At 51.7% G+C, this 15700-nt stretch overlaps 2 protein-coding genes across 3 annotated transcripts; both read left to right on the top strand.

Annotated features, from left to right (window-relative positions):
• The first annotated feature begins 8925 nt into the window (after positions 1–8925).
• Positions 8926–9966, top strand: LOC147984143 (uncharacterized). The gene has a single exon (XM_087539691.1). The coding sequence runs from the start codon at positions 8926–8928 to the stop codon at positions 9964–9966; it is 1041 nt and encodes a 346-aa protein (XP_087395817.1).
• A 301-nt stretch (positions 9967–10267) lies between these two features.
• LOC125536108 (cytochrome P450 709B2-like) lies at positions 10268–14559 on the top strand. Of its 2 annotated transcripts, XM_048699245.2 has the most exons (5): positions 10268–10777; positions 10865–11088; positions 11405–11649; positions 11759–11859; positions 13538–14504. In XM_048699245.2, the coding sequence occupies exons 1-5, from the start codon at positions 10309–10311 to the stop codon at positions 14257–14259; spliced, it is 1761 nt and encodes a 586-aa protein (XP_048555202.2). In that variant the 5' UTR covers positions 10268–10308; the 3' UTR covers positions 14260–14504. The 2 variants fall into 2 exon arrangements, with proteins under 2 accessions (XP_048555202.2, XP_087399531.1); XM_087543405.1 differs by lacking the exons at positions 10268–10777; positions 10865–11088; positions 11405–11649 and having other exon boundaries at positions 11759–11868; positions 13568–14559.
• The last annotated feature ends 1141 nt before the right edge of the window (positions 14560–15700 follow it).

Below are 15700 nucleotides of genomic sequence, written 5' to 3'. Positions count from 1 at the left end.
AAAGGCTGAGGTATGAAATCCCTCCTCTCCCCCACTATATATAGGAGGGCCAAGGGAGGGTGGTGCGCAGCCTAGGAGATCTGATCTCCTAGGTGCGGCGGCCAGGGGAGGGTTTCCCTCCCCCCCAAGGCACCTCGGGTGCCTTCCACCACTTGGACTCCTCCGTGGTGGAAACCCTAGGCGCATGGGCCTAGTAGGGCTGGTGCCCTTGGCCCATGAAGGCCAAGGCGCACCCCCTACAGCCCATGTGGCCCCCCCGGGACAGGTGGCCCCACCCGGTGGGCCCCCGGGACCCCTCCGGTGGTCCCGGTACAATACCGATAACCCCGAAACTTGTCCCGATGGCCGAAACAACACTTCCTATATATAATTCTTTACCTCCGGACCATTCCGGAACTCCTCGTGACGTCCGGGATCTCATCCGGGACTCCGAACAACATTCGGGTTACTGCATACACATATCTTCATAACCCTAGCATCACCGAACCTTAAGTGTGTAGACCCTATGGATTCGGGAGACAAGCAGACATGACCGAGACGACTCTCCGGTCAATAACCAACAGCGGGATCTGGATACCCATGATGGCTCCCACATGCTCCACGATGATCTCATCGGATGAACCACGATGTCGAGGATTAATCAACCCCGTATACAATTCCCTTTGTCAATCGGTATGTTACTTGCCCGAGACTCGATCGTTGGTATCCCAATACCTTGTTCAATCTCGTTACCGGCAAGTCACTTTACTCGTACCGTAATGCATGATCCCGTGATCAACCACTTGGTCACCTTGAGCTCATAATGATGATGCATTACCGAGTGGGCCCAGTGATACCTCTCCGTTATATGGAGTGACAAATCCCAGTCTCGATCCGTGTCAACCCAACAGATACTTTCGGAGATACCTGTAATGCACCTTTATAGTCACCCAGTTACGTTGTGACGTTTGATACACCCAAGGCACTCCTACGGTATCCGGGAGTTACACGATCTCATGGTCAAAGGAAAAGATACTTGACATTGGAAAAGCTCTAGCAAACGAACTACACGATCTTTGTGCTATGCTTAGGATTGGGTCTTGTCCATCACATCATTCTCCTAATGATGTGATCCCGTTATCAATGACATCCAATGTCCATAGCCAGGAAATCATGAATATCTGTTGATCAACGAGCTAGTCAACTAGAGGCTCACTAGGGACATATTATGGTCTATGTATTCACACGTGTATTACGATTTCCGGATAATACAGTTATAGCATGAATAAAGACAATTATCATGAACAAAGAAATATAATAATAATGCTTTTATTATTGCCTCTAGGGCATATTTCCAACAGTCTCCCACTTGCACTAGACTCAATAATCTAGTTACATTGTGATGAATCGAACACCCATGGAATTCTGGTGTTGATCATGTTTTGCCCTAGGGAGAGGTTTAGTCAACGGATCTGCTACATTCAGGTCCGTATGTACTTTACAAATCTCTATGTCTCCATTTTGAACATTTTCACGAATGGAGTTGAAGCGACGCTTGATGTGCCTTGTCTTCTTGTGAAATCTGGGCTCCTTGGCAAGTGCAATAGCTCCAGTGTTGTCACAAAAGAGTTTGATTGGCCCCGACGCATTGGGTATGACTCCTAGGTCGGTGATGAACTCCTTCACCCATATTGCTTCATGTGCTGCCTCCGAGGCTGCCATGTACTCCGCTTCACATGTAGATCCCGCCACGACGCTCTGTTTGCAGCTGCACCAGCTCACTGCTCCACCATTCAACATATACACGTATCCGGTTTGTGACTTAGAGTCATCCAGATCTGTGTCGAAGCTAGCGTCGACGTAACCCTTTACGACGAGCTCTTCGTCACCTCCATAAATGAGAAACATGTCCTTTGTCCTTTTCAGGTACTTCAGGATATTCTTGACCGCTGTCCAGTGTTCCTTGCCGGGATTACTTTGGTACCTTCCTACCAAACTTACGGCAAGGTTTACATCAGGTCTGGTACACAGCATGGCATACATAATAGAACCTATGGCTGAGGCATAGGGGATGATACTCATCTCTTCTATCTCTTCTACCGTGGTCGGGCATTGAGCTGAGCTCAATCTCATACCTTGCAAAACAGGCAAGAACCCTTTCTTGGACTGATCCATTTTGAACTTCTTCAAAATCTTATCAAGGTATGTGCTTTGTGAAAGACCTATGAGGCGTCTTGATCTATCCCTATAGATCTTGATGCCTAATATATAAGCAGCTTCTCCAAGGTCCTTCATTGAAAGACTCTTATTCAAGTAGGCCTTGATGCTGTCCAAGAGTTCTATATCATTTCCCATCAAAAGTATGTCATCTACATATAATATGAGAAATGCTACAGAGCTCCCACTCACTTTCTTGTAAACGCAGGCTTCTCCATAAGTCTGCGTAAACCCAAACGCTTTGATCATCTCATCAAAGCGAATGTTCCAACTCCGAGATGCTTGCACCAGCCCATAAATCGAGCGTTGGAGCTTGCACACCTTGTCAGCATTCTTAGGATCGACAAAACCTTCCGGCTGCATCATATACAACTCTTCCTTAAGGAAACCATTAAGGAATGCCGTTTTGACGTCCATTTGCCATATCTCATAATCGTAGAATGCGGCAATTGCTAACATGATTCGGACGGACTTTAGCTTCGCTACCGGTGAGAAAGTCTCATCGTAGTCAATTCCTTGAACTTGTCGATAACCCTTAGCGACAAGCCGAGCTTTATAGATGGTCACATTACCATCCGCGTCTGTCTTCTTCTTGAAGATCCATTTATTTTCTATGGCTCGCCGTTCAACGGGTAAGTCAGTCAAAGTCCATACTTCGTTTTCATACATGGATCCTATCTCGGATTTCATGGCTTCTAGCCATTTGTCGGAATCCGGGCCTGCCATCGCTTCTTCATAGTTCGAAGGTTCACTGTTGTCTAACAACATGATTTCCAAGACAGGGTTGCCGTACCACTCTGGTGCGGAACGTGTCCTTGTGGACCTTCGAATTTCAGTAGGAGCTTGATCAGAAGTATCTTGATCATCATCAATAACTTCCTCTCTAGTCGGTGCAGGCGCCTCAGGAACATTTTCTTGAGTGGCGCCATTTTCCGGTTCAAGAGGCAATACTTCATCAAGTTCTACTTTCCTCCCACTTACTTCTTTCGAGAGAAACTCTTTCTCCAGAAAGGATCCATTCTTGGCAACAAAGATCTTGCCTTCGGATCTGAGGTAGAAGATATACCCAATGGTTTCTTTAGGGTATCCTATGAAGACGCATTTTTCCGATTCGGGTTCGAGCTTTTCAGGTTGAAGTTTCCTGACATAAGCATCGCATCCCCAAACTTTTAGAAACGACAGCTTAGGTTTCTTCCCAAACCATAATTCAAACGGTGTCGTCTCAACGGATTTCGACGGAGCCCTATTTAAAGTGAATGCGGCAGTCTCTAAAGCATAGCCCCAAAAAGATAGCGGTAAGTTGGTAAGAGACATCATAGATCGCACCATATCTAATAGAGTGCGATTACGACGTTCGGACACACCATTACGCTGAGGTGTTCCAGGCGGCGTGAGTTGTGAAACTATTCCATATTTTCTTAAGTGTGTGCCAAATTCGTGACTCAAGTATTCTCCTCCACGATCTGATCGTAGAAACTTGATTTTCCTGTCACGTTGATTCTCAACTTCACTCTGAAATTCCTTGAACTTTTCAAAGGTTTCAGACTTGTGTTTCATTAAGTAGACATACCCATATCTACTTAAATCATCAGTGAGGGTGAGAACATAACGATAGCCACCGCGAGCCTCAACACTCATTGGTCCGCACACATCAGTATGTATGATTTCCAATAAGTTGGTTGCTCGCTCCATTGTTCCTGAGAACGGAGTCTTGGTCATTTTACCCATGAGGCATGGTTCGCACGTGTCAAATGATTCATAATCAAGAGACTCCAAAAGTCCATCTGCATGGAGCTTCTTCATGCGTTTGACACCTATGTGACCAAGGCGGCAGTGCCACAAGTATGTGGGACTATCATTATCAACCTTACATCTTTTGGTATCCACACTATGAATATGTGTAATATTACGTTCGAGATTCATTAAGAATAAACCATTGACCATCGGAGCATGACCATAAAACATATCTCTCATATAAATAGAACAACCATTATTCTCAGATTTAAATGAGTAGCCATCTCGTATTAAACGAGATCCTGATACTATGTTCATGCTCAAACTTGGCACGAAATAACAATTATTGAGGTTTATAACTAATCCCGTAGGTAAATGTAGAGGTAGCATGCCGACGGCGATCACATCGACCTTGGAACCATTCCCGACGCGCATCGTCACCTCGTCCCTCCCCAGTCTCTGTTTATTCTGCAGCTCCTGCTGTGAGTTACAAATATGAGCAACGGCACCGGTATCAAATACCCAGGAGTTACTTCGAGTACTGGTAAGGTACACATCAATTACATGTATATCACATATACCTTTTGTTTTGCCGGCCTTCTTGTCTGCTAAATATTTGGGGCAGTTCCGCTTCCAGTGACCCTTCCCTTTGCAATAAAAGCACTCCGTCTCAGGCTTGGGTCCATACTTTGACTTCTTCTTCCCAGCAGCTTGCTTGCCGGGCGCGACAACTTCCTTGCCGTCCTTCTCAAAGTTCTTTTTACCCTTGCCCTTCTTGAACTTGGTGGTTTTATTGACCATCAACACTTGATGTTCCTTCTTGACTTCTACCTCTGCTGATTTCAGCATTGCAAATACTTCAGGAATGGTCTTTTCCATCCCCTGCATATTGAAGTTCATCACAAAGCTCTTGTAGCTTGGTGGAAGCGACTGGAGGATTCTGTCAATGACCGCATCATCCGGGAGATTAACTCCCAGCTGAGTCAAGCGGTTATGTAACCCAGACATAGTGAGTATGTGCTCACTGACAGAACTATTTTCCTCCATCTTACAGCTGAAGAATTTGTCAGAGACTTCATATCTCTCGACCCGGGCATGAGCTTGGAAAACCATTTTCAGCTCTTCGAACATCTCATATGCTCCATGTCTCTCAAAACGCTTTTGGAGCCCCGGCTCTAGGCTGTAAAGCATGCCGCACTGAACGAGGGAGTAATCATCAGTACGTGTCTGCCAAGCGTTCATAGCGTCTTGGTTCTGTGGGACGGGTGGATCACCTAGCGGTGCTTGTAGGACATAATCTTTCTTGGCAGCTATGAGGATGATCCTCAGGTTCCGGACCCAGTCCGTATAGTTGCTGCCATCGTCTTTCAGCTTGGTTTTCTCTAGGAACGCGTTGAAATTGAATACAACGTTGGCCATTTGATCTACAAGACATATTGTAAAGATTTTAGACTAAGTTCATGATAATTAAGTTCATCTAATCAAATTATTAATGAACTCCCACTTAGATAGACATCCCTCTTCTAGTCATCTAAGTATAACATGATCCGAGTTGGCTAGGCCGTGTCCGATCATCACGTGACACGGACTAGTCAACGTCGGTGAACATCTTCATGTTGATCGTATCTTCTATACGACTCATGCTCGACCTTTCGGTCTTCTGTGTTCCGAGGCCATGTCTATGCACATGCTAGGCTCGTCAAGTCAACCTAAGTGTATTGCGTGTGTAAATCTTTCTTACACCCGTTGTATGTGAACGTAAGAATCTATCACACCCGATCATCACGTGGTGCTTCGAAACGACGAACTGTAGCAACGGTGCACAGTTAGGGGGAACACTTTCTTGAAATTATTATGAGGGATCATCTTATTTACTACCGTCGTTCTAAGCAAACAAGATGCAAAACATGATAAACATCACATGCAATCAAATAATAATAGTGACATGATATGGCCAATATCACATAGCTCTTTTGATCTCCATCTTGGGGCTCCATGATCATCCTGTCACCGTCATACTCATCGACATGTAAGTTGTGATTCCTATTACAATAGCATGAACATCTCATACATCACATATAGATCATTCATCATTCATCACAACTTTGGCCATATCACATCACATAGCATACCCTGCAAAAACAAGTTAGACGTTCTCTAATTGTTGTTTGCATGTTTTACGTGGCTGCTATGGGTTTCTAGCAAGAACGTTTCTTACCTACGCAAAGACCACAACGTGATATGCCAATTGCTATTTACCCTTCATAAGGACCCTTTTCATCGAATCCGATCCGACTAAAGTAGGAGAGACAGACACCCGCTTGCCACCTTATGCAACTAGTGCATGTCAGTCGGTGGAACCTGTCTCACGTAAGAGTACGTGTAAGGTCGGTCCGGGCCGCTTCATCCCACGATGCCGCCGAATCAAGATAAGACTAGTAACGGCAAGCATATTGAACAAAATCAACGCCCACAACTACTTTGTGTTCTACTCGTGCAAGAGAACTACGCATAGACCTAGCTCATGATGCCACTGTTGGGGAACGTTGCAGAAAACAAAAATTTTCCTACGGTTTCACCAAGATCCATCTAGGAGTTCATCTAGCAACGAGTGATTAGATGCATCTACGTACCTTGTAGATCGCGAGCGGAAGCGTTCAAAGAACGGGGATGATGTAGTCGAACACGACGTGATTCAAATCACCGATGATCTTAGCACCGAACGGACGGTGCCTCCGCGTTCAACACACGTACGGAACGGATGACGTCTCCTCCTTTCTTGATCCAGCAAGGGGGGAAGAGAGGTTGATGAAGATCCAGCAGCACGACGGCGTGGTGGTGGATGCAGGGCGTCACAGTAGCAGGGCTTCGCCTATACTACGAGAGAGAGACGTAACGGGGAGAGAGGAAGCACCAAAGGCTGAGGTATGAAATCCCTCCTCTCCCCCACTATATATAGGAGGGCCAAGGGGGGGTGGTGCGCAGCCTAGGAGATCTGATCTCCTAGGTGCGGCGGCCAGGGGAGGGTTTCCCTCCCCCCCAAGGCACCTCGGGGTGCCTTCCACCACTTGGACTCCTCCGTGGTGGAAACCCTAGGCGCATGGGCCTAGTAGGGCTGGTGCCCTTGGCCCATGAAGGCCAAGGCGCACCCCCTACAGCCCATGTGGCCCCCCGGGACAGGTGGCCCCACCCGGTGGGCCCCCGGGACCCCTCCGGTGGTCCCGGTACAATACCGATAACCCCGAAACTTGTCCCGATGGCCGAAACAGCACTTCCTATATATAATTCTTTACCTCCGGACCATTCCGGAACTCCTCGTGACGTCCGGGATCTCATCCGGGACTCCGAACAACATTCGGGTTACTGCATACACATATCTTCATAACCCTAGCATCACCGAACCTTAAGTGTGTAGACCCTACGGGTTCGGGAGACAAGCAGACATGACCGAGACGACTCTCCGGTCAATAACCAACAACGGGATCTGGATACCCATGATGGCTCCCACATGCTCCACGATGATCTCATCGGATGAACCACGATGTCGAGGATTAATCAACCCCGTATACAATTCCCTTTGTCAATCGGTATGTTACTTGCCCGAGACTCGATCGTTGGTATCCCAATACCTTGTTCAATCTCGTTACCGGCAAGTCACTTTACTCGTACCGTAATGCATGATCCCGTGATCAACCACTTGGTCACCTTGAGCTCATAATGATGATGCATTACCGAGTGGGCCCAGTGATACCTCTCCGTTATATGGAGTGACAAATCCCAGTCTCGATCCGTGTCAACCCAACAGATACTTTCGGAGATACCTGTAATGCACCTTTATAGTCACCCAGTTACGTTGTGACGTTTGATACACCCAAGGCACTCCTACGGTATCCGGGAGTTACACGATCTCATGGTCAAAGGAAAAGATACTTGACATTGGAAAAGCTCTAGCAAACGAACTACACGATCTTTGTGCTATGCTTAGGATTGGGTCTTGTCCATCACATCATTCTCCTAATGATGTGATCCCGTTATCAATGACATCCAATGTCCATAGCCAGGAAATCATGACTATCTGTTGATCAACGAGCTAGTCAACTAGAGGCTCACTAGGGACATATTATGGTCTATGTATTCACACGTGTATTACGATTTCCGGATAATACAGTTATAGCATGAATAAAGACAATTATCATGAACAAAGAAATATAATAATAATGCTTTTATTATTGCCTCTAGGGCATATTTCCAAGAGTCACTTGATATGTATAAGAATATTAAATGTATTATTAACATGATTAATATTGAACTCTTAAAATTAATGTGACCCCGTTGCAACGCACGAGCGTTCTTCTAGTAGCACTAGGCCACTAGCACCCTGCACCCCCGTGCTGATATGCTGTCGGTCTCGGCCTGCAGGACCACGCCAAACCACACGTTTCGCACGAGCTGGGGGCCAACCAACAATCCAGCTGCTGCGCGTCGGGCCTGAACCTGCATGCATGCATCACAGCTGACGCCACTCACCACGCGGCGAAACGCCAGCGAGTGGCCAGCACCCTGACGTAAGGCCAACTCCATCGCGCGACCCTATCCTGTTCGGCCCTGTTTGTTTGGGGTAAAAGAGACAAAAAGACGGTCCAGCGCGCGACGGCCCGGACCCATCTTGTCCGTTTTGTATTCGGGCCGACCCATTTCGAGCGCAAACTTGCGCCGGGTTTGGATCGCGGCGGACACCAAACGGACGCGTGCTCGTCCGCGTCGGGGCCGCGTGGCAGGCGGCCACCCACCTCCCACCCACCCATATCAATGCGCACGAGCGGGCGGCCCCACCTGTTATCCGCACGTCGAGCGGTCGTCGTCCTTCTTTAAGTGGGAAGCGTGGACGGGTCGTCGTCCACACTGCCCCACGCCACCCAGCGGCCTCCTCGAACCCCGACAGCGCAGAAGCCCTAGCCCGACTCCTCCTCGAGCTCGCCGGCCGCCCACCTCGCCATGGGCTTCTGGAACGGCAAGGGCAAGCACGACCGCGAGGCCGGCTCCTCCTCGGGGCGCCGCCACGGCTCCGTAAAGAAGGAGGAGCCCGCGTCTCCGCCGCACTCCTCCCGTCGGGCCCCCGCGCCACCGCCGCACTCCTCCCGTCGAGCCCCCGCGTCGCCCCCCTTCACCATTGCCCCTAGGCCCTCCGACGAGCGCGACCGGCAGTACATCTGCGCGGACGTGTGCCGGAGGTACTGGGAGACGAGGACGCCGGTCCCGTGGAGCGACGCCCACCTCCCCAACAAGTGGCACCTCTCCGCGGACCGGGTCCCCATCCCGCCAGTGCCGGCGACCGGCCGTGCACGGCGCGATGAGATCAACCGCCACCGCCGCCTCCTCCGCGACGACCTGTACTACGACCACAGGTATGCCCCCGACTCGCCGCTCTGGGACACATGGCTCCAAGACGAACACGACGTGCGGCGCGCGTCCTACTTCGCCGGCACCGTGTCGGGGCCGCGGAGGCCACGTGCAGAGCCGCGCGGGCGTACGCGGGTGCGTGGCCTGACGCCCACGCCGTCGTCTTCCCCGTCTCCGTCGCCCCCTCCCCCTTCTCGCATGACAGCGGAGGAGGAGGTCCGTCTCCTGCAGCGTGCCATGAACGACTCCATGAACACGCACGACGAGCGGCAGTGGGACGGCCTGGAGGAGGCCATGGCCCTCTCTGCCGCCGGGGACGTCGCCTTTCCGGAGCTGCAGCTGGCAGCCGTCACGGCGGCCGCCAAGGAGGAGCCGATGGAGGAGGACTCGCCCGCGTTCGAGAAGTTCCTGGGCCAGGGGTGGGGCTGGTCGTGCACTGCGCCGGAGATGGCCGCCGACCTGGGCGTGAACTGGTGCCCCACTCCGGAGCGGGAGGCGTCGCCGCGGGAGGTGGTGGTGCAGGCACCTCCGGCCGTCCAGCCCGCCCCCGTCCACCACGTACCGCCGGCCCACCTCTGGACGCCGCCGGAGTACGTCGATCTCGTCAGCGACGACGACGACACCGGCGGCCAGTGAAGACGGCGACGGCCACGGCACCGACGGGCGTGGCAGGAGCTCGCGGGAGGAGTTTTTATTTTATTTTTTTATTATGTTAATTATGAATCTGGGCCTTTTAAGTGGCCGTTGAAACTGGCCGTTTTGTGGCCAACCCATATATATGTTTTATGTTTTTTTAAATGCGTTTATTTGCTTTTTTAGTTATTTAATTATTATTTTTAATCCCATTCACCCCGGACACGATTTGGGGTGCGGCCGCGGGATGGACGCACGCACAATCCAATGAACACAGCCAGACACGGACGTACCCATCGGCGCCCCAAAGGAATAGATTCGGGCCAATTCAGACGTCCCTTTAGGATGGCGCGGTCCCGAATCCATGGTCAAAGCGCAGCCCACGAACCTGCTATAAATCATCCGCCTACCCGACCCGAGTCTTTCACAACAGAAGCACACATCTCCCAGTCTCTCTCAACGAACTCAAACAGCAGAGGCATCTCCCAGGTCGCTGATATCTTCTCCGCAACCGTACGTAGGGGCAAAGCTCCCGACGACATGGGTCTCCTCTGGATGGTGGCGGCGGCCGCGGCGGCGGTACTGGCCTCGTGGGCGTTCAACGCGCTGGTGTACCTCGTGTGGCGGCCGCGCGCCATCACCCGGCAGCTCCGCGCGCAGGGCGTGGGCGGGCCGGCCTACAAGTTCTTCGCCGGCAACCTCGGCGAGATCAAGCGGCTCCTCGCCGGCACCGCCGGCGCCGTGCTCGACGTCGGCTCCCACGACTTCGTCCCCAGGGTGCAGCCGCACTTCCGCAAATGGATCCCCATCCACGGTACGAACTACGAAGCCGAGCCTGTAAACTCCTCTCCTCTAGCAGATCAGATCTAGCTCGTGATCTCACGCCATTTCCTGCTTGCAGGGCGCACGTTCTTGTACTGGTTCGGAGCCAGGCCGACCCTGTGCGTGGCCGACGTGAACACGGTGAAGCAGGTGCTCTCCGACCGCAGCGGGATGTACCCCAAGAACATCGGCAACCCGCACATCGCCCGGCTGCTCGGCAAGGGGCTCGTGCTCACCAACGGCGACGACTGGAAGCGCCACCGCAAGGTCGTCCACCCTGCCTTCAACATGGACAAGCTCAAGGTGCGTGATGTGTGTTTTGTTTTTTAACTGTACTATTCATTGCGCTGACAATTATCCAGTTAATGCACCGTGCCATACAAAAGGAAACTAGTAATGTAGATTATTTTCTTTCCTAAACCTAAAAGACACGTTATTCACGAGATCAAGGGTATTATATTAGTTTACCTTTTCCAAAACAAAAAATACGCTGAAATCGGTGCCTTTTCAAAAGCAAAATACTAGTAACTTATTGCCGTATATGTCCCTTGGATCTAAGAACATAGACGGCTAAAATTGCTTGGGACCATACTAATTTTTTTTCTTATTTCTATGCTAGATGATGACGGTGACCATGTCCGACTGTGCTGGGTCAATGATATCGGTGTGGAAGGCAAAGATGGACAAGGGCGGCAGCGTGGAGATTGATCTGGGCCACCAGTTTGAGGAGCTAACCGCGGATGTCATCTCTCACACGGCATTCGGTAGCAGCTACGAACAAGGGAAAAAGGTCTTCCTCGCGCAGAGGGAGCTCCAGTTTCTTGCCTACTCCACCGTATTCAACATCCAAATCCCAGCATTCAGGTAAATGCATCTTGTTCTTCTTCTTGCACCATTATTGGTCTGAATCAACTCACAACCTACATTTTTACCAAGCAGAAATTAATCTATGTGTGTTTGTGGAATTTATCAGGTACCTTCCAACTGAAAAGAACCTCAAGATATGGAAGCTTGACAAGGAGGTGAGGAGCATGCTCATGAACATCATCAAAACCCGCCTTGAGAACAAAGATAGCTTGGCCCCCGCGTCGCCTAGGAGGCGACTCGGGGGAACCCTAGCCCGCTGCGCCGCCACCCCCTCTCCCCGGCTCCCCCTGCTGCGCCGCCGCCGGAGGAAACTGCCGGGCGAAGCCCGCGCGGCGGACGGCGGCGGCGGGGCTTCCCGCTCGCGCGCGCGGCGTTGTTCCCGACGGCGAGGGCTCCAGGTGGGGGAGGCTCAGCCTCCGGCGCTGCGGCCGTCGCGGCGCTCCCCGGCGGCCCTCTGCTCCGTCTCACGCTCCTCCACCATCAGCCCTTGCAGCGCCTCCTTGGCTGGCGGTTTTTTCGGCCGTCCGGCCGGTGCGGCGGCGCCGGCGAGTCTCCTGTACTCTCGGCGCGTCGGGGTGGGGTGGCAGCCCCACTCCTGCTTCTGGTGGTGGGTGGCGTGGTGGCCTGGAGCTTGGCCGGCCGCGGCTGCGGCGTAGGCGTGCAGGTGCTTGGGCGCCAGATTTGGTCCGCGCCCGATCTGGCCCGCCGGCTTCTGTTGGCGGCGAGGAAGGTGGATCTGGTGTGGTGGTGGCACTCCCTAGCGCCGCCGCCGCGCCTCCCCCTGGCCTCCCTTCCCTCCGCCGCCGCCTGAGGGCCTCCGAGGCGCGGGTTCTCGGCCCCAATGATGGTGGCGGCGGGATGGGCGCGGTGCAGCCGGCGGGCTGTGTCGGCGGGCTCTGGTGGGCAGCCTCCCACGGCCGCGCGGGCGGCGTGGGGGCTGCGGACGCTGGCGCAGTGGCGGTTCCTCGCAATCCGTCATGGCTCCATGTAGAAGATCCGCCTCTGCTTCGATCTGTCCCGATCCGTGCTGGCGCCGGTCCTTGGCGGCGGCTTCGGCGTCCCCTATGGCCGGCCTGGCGGATCTGGCATGCGGGTGAGGTTCTGGGGGAAACCCCTGGCTGGCGCGGCAGCCTCCCCAAAGTCGACGCCTTTGGCGCCGATCCCCTTCCTGAAGGCTTTGGGGTGGATCCTCTCCCTTCCGCCTCCTCCTCGAGCTATGGCGAAAGCTTTTGTTCCCCTGGTCTGGGCGTCGACGGCACCCTGGTGTCGTGCTCCTTCTTGAAGGCGGCGGCTGGGAACAACTCTTGGTGGCGGGGCTGCTGGTGGCATGGTGGCGGTGCGCTTCGGCCTTCTACTTGGTGCTGCGCCTTGCTTCGCGGGACCAGCGGACGGTTTCTTTGGTGGAGCGGTGCTTCATCCATACATTGATGGCGACGGATCTTGACGGCGTGGCGCAGTGCAGATTCGGAGTTCGATGTGGGAGGATGGACTCGCGCAGGAGGACGACGCTGTCTGGCGTCGTGGTGACGTCGATGGCAGAGAGATCTGGCATGGTAGATGCAACAGTACAGCTCTAAAGATGGACTCGTGGCAGGTGGCTGCGGCGGCCTCATACCCGGCAGGCGTCCTGGTTGAGAAGTGCGCCGGACTGGTAGGTGCCCCATACCAGGCAGGCGTCCTGGTTGGGACCTCAGGTCTTAGATGTTTAGGTTTGGCTGCGATGTCTGTTTGGTATTAGGCCCAGACTATCAGCGCCCCTTCATCATTTGGATATGCGTAGCGACAGTTGTTTCTTAGACGGTGGCTTTAGTCTTGCTGTTGTATTACTTTGTAAGGTCTTGTGAGAATAATTAATAAAGTGGCCGTATGCATCGCCCAGATGCAGAGGCCGGGGGTCATCCTCCTTTTCTAAAAAACGGCAACGATCTGCTCGGGCTCATGTTGGAGGCGTGCGCACCAGAGCATGGGCAAAATCCTATTTTGAGCATGGACGAGATCATAGATGAGTGCAAGACCTTCTTCTTCGCAGGGCATGACACCAGCTCACACCTGCTCACATGGACCATGTTCTTGTTGAGCACACACCCAGAGTGGCAGGAGAAGCTCAGAGAGGAGGTGCTGAGAGAGTGTGGCAATGGGGCTCCCACCGGAGACATGCTCAACAAACTGCAGTTGGTCAACATGTTCTTGCTGGAAACTCTTAGGTTGTATGGCCCTGTAGCTGTCATTCAGAGAAAGGCTGGTTCAGATCTCGAGGTCGGTGGCATCAAAGTGCCCGAAGGCACAGTGCTCACAATCCCCATCGCAACGATACATCGTGACAAGGTGGTCTGGGGGGAGGACGCCAATGAATTCAAGCCTATGAGATTCGAGAATGGAGTGACACGAGCCGGAAAGCACCCCAATGCATTGTTGTCTTTCTCCAGTGGGCCTAGGTCTTGCATAGGGAAAAACTTTGCTATGATTGAGGCCAAGGCCGTGATCGCCATGATTCTTCAGAGGTTCTCATTCTCCCTATCCCCTAAGTACGTCCATGCCCCGATGGATGTGATCACGGTGCGACCCAAGTTTGGGCTTCCCATGGTTCTTAAGAGCCTAGAGATGTAGTGTTGCCTTGAGTACTACACAAGTTTTTTATTGGTCTCGTTGCAAATGTATTTTTTTGGAAAGCTACTATGCTGGACTCTATTGAGAACTAGATAACACTTAGATCATTCACAAGTTTCTTTTGATAAAGTGGTTTTCTTTCGTATAAATTGTGGTCAAAGTTTAGAGGGTATGCCTAAGATGCATTTCGGTGTTCTACCTATGTGAGTTCTCTCCAATGTCTCCTCAAGATACTATCACAACATGGGTAGACAAGGAATTAGGTGAGATGGACTTCGTATTTCCCCCCAGAAGTTAAGCTTGTGTTTATTTCTAGGACGAAGCCTAAGCATATAGGTTGTAAAACCATTGACTCGCTGTACTTATGATTGAAGTCCCAAGGAGAAATCCGCAAATAATTGCAAATTGTTATTGTAAACTCAATGCAGGTTTAATATCTAAGGTTGCCATGCCACTGTATGATATAACTCAATACTCATGGGATTTGGTTCTATCACTCATGTATTCCCTCCATCATTTATCATAAAACATTGCAATCTCTATTTGTTCCCCCAATATACGCATACACTTGTACAAAAGACAAAAACTATAACATAGAAATTAGCATACATATGTGCAACCAATCTTCATACTACTTTGGCAATGTCGTAGAACAAATAACTACTCAAACATAGATGTAAAGACGTAAAAAATTATGGGGAAACATTTCATATGATAAGACATCATGTTTTCCAAAGGATTGCATATGTTTTGTGATGGAGATGCGACAGATAGATGAGGAAGATGCGATGAAAGCAATGGGGATGATGGTGATGATGTTGGTGCTCCTGAAAGTGTTTCGGCACCGCCGGGGAGAGTAGAGGTGTTTCCTCTTCGGTTTTTGTTGGCTATGGTGGTGGAGAACGGGAGTCTCTCCGCAGATTGGAGCTGTCGGAATCGGGGCTCCGCGGACCCAAAACAAGGTTCGAACTCTGGGGTGTGCACGAAGTACTTCGCTGGGCTATGCTTCGCTGCTCACTGCCACACGGCGATGCTCCGTCATGCTCGAGCGAGCGGGAGAGGAAGGAACACGATGATTTACGTAGGTTCGGGCCACCTTGCGGTGTAAAACCCTACTCCTACTTTGTGGGGGATTGCCTCATGAGGAGGATGAGTATGAACTAGTACAAGGGTGAGCTGCCTCATGAGGGCTCGGAGGGTGAATGGATTCGGTGGACTCGACCCCTCTCTACAGGGGAGGCTAGCCTATACTTATACTGGCCGGTCCTCTTTTCCCAAGGCTCTAGGCAGGAAGGGATACCACATCGGCCAATTTTAAAGAGGGACAGTAGTACACCCTATCCTGACTAAAGGTGATCTTCGCCTGCAAAGCTTCTGGTCATGACGCGCAGGTGGGCTCGGTGACGACCTCCATCCTGACGAGTCCGTACTCTTGGTCTCG

The sequence above is a fragment of the Triticum urartu genome, chromosome 2A (assembly GCF_056163025.1).
Source record: "Triticum urartu cultivar PI428250 chromosome 2A, HENAU_Tu73, whole genome shotgun sequence".
NCBI classification, from domain to species: domain Eukaryota; kingdom Viridiplantae; phylum Streptophyta; class Magnoliopsida; order Poales; family Poaceae; genus Triticum; species Triticum urartu.
The sequence above is the reverse complement of the archived record's forward strand: the minus strand, read 5'-3'. Positions and strand labels throughout refer to the sequence as shown.

Bases quoted from the DNA above. Each gene is read 5' to 3' on its own strand.
- LOC125536108 (XM_048699245.2), top strand. From the start codon at position 10,309: ATGGCGCGGTCCCGAATCCATGGTCAAAGCGCAGCCCACGAACCTGCT. The intron at 11,650-11,758 runs GTAAATGCATCT...GGAATTTATCAG, and splicing joins ATCCAAATCCCAGCATTCAG to GTACCTTCCAACTGAAAAGA. The intron at 11,860-13,537 runs GCTTGGCCCCCG...GCCCAGATGCAG, and splicing joins CCGCCTTGAGAACAAAGATA to AGGCCGGGGGTCATCCTCCT.
- LOC147984143 (XM_087539691.1), top strand. From the start codon at position 8,926: ATGGGCTTCTGGAACGGCAAGGGCAAGCACGACCGCGAGGCCGGCTCC.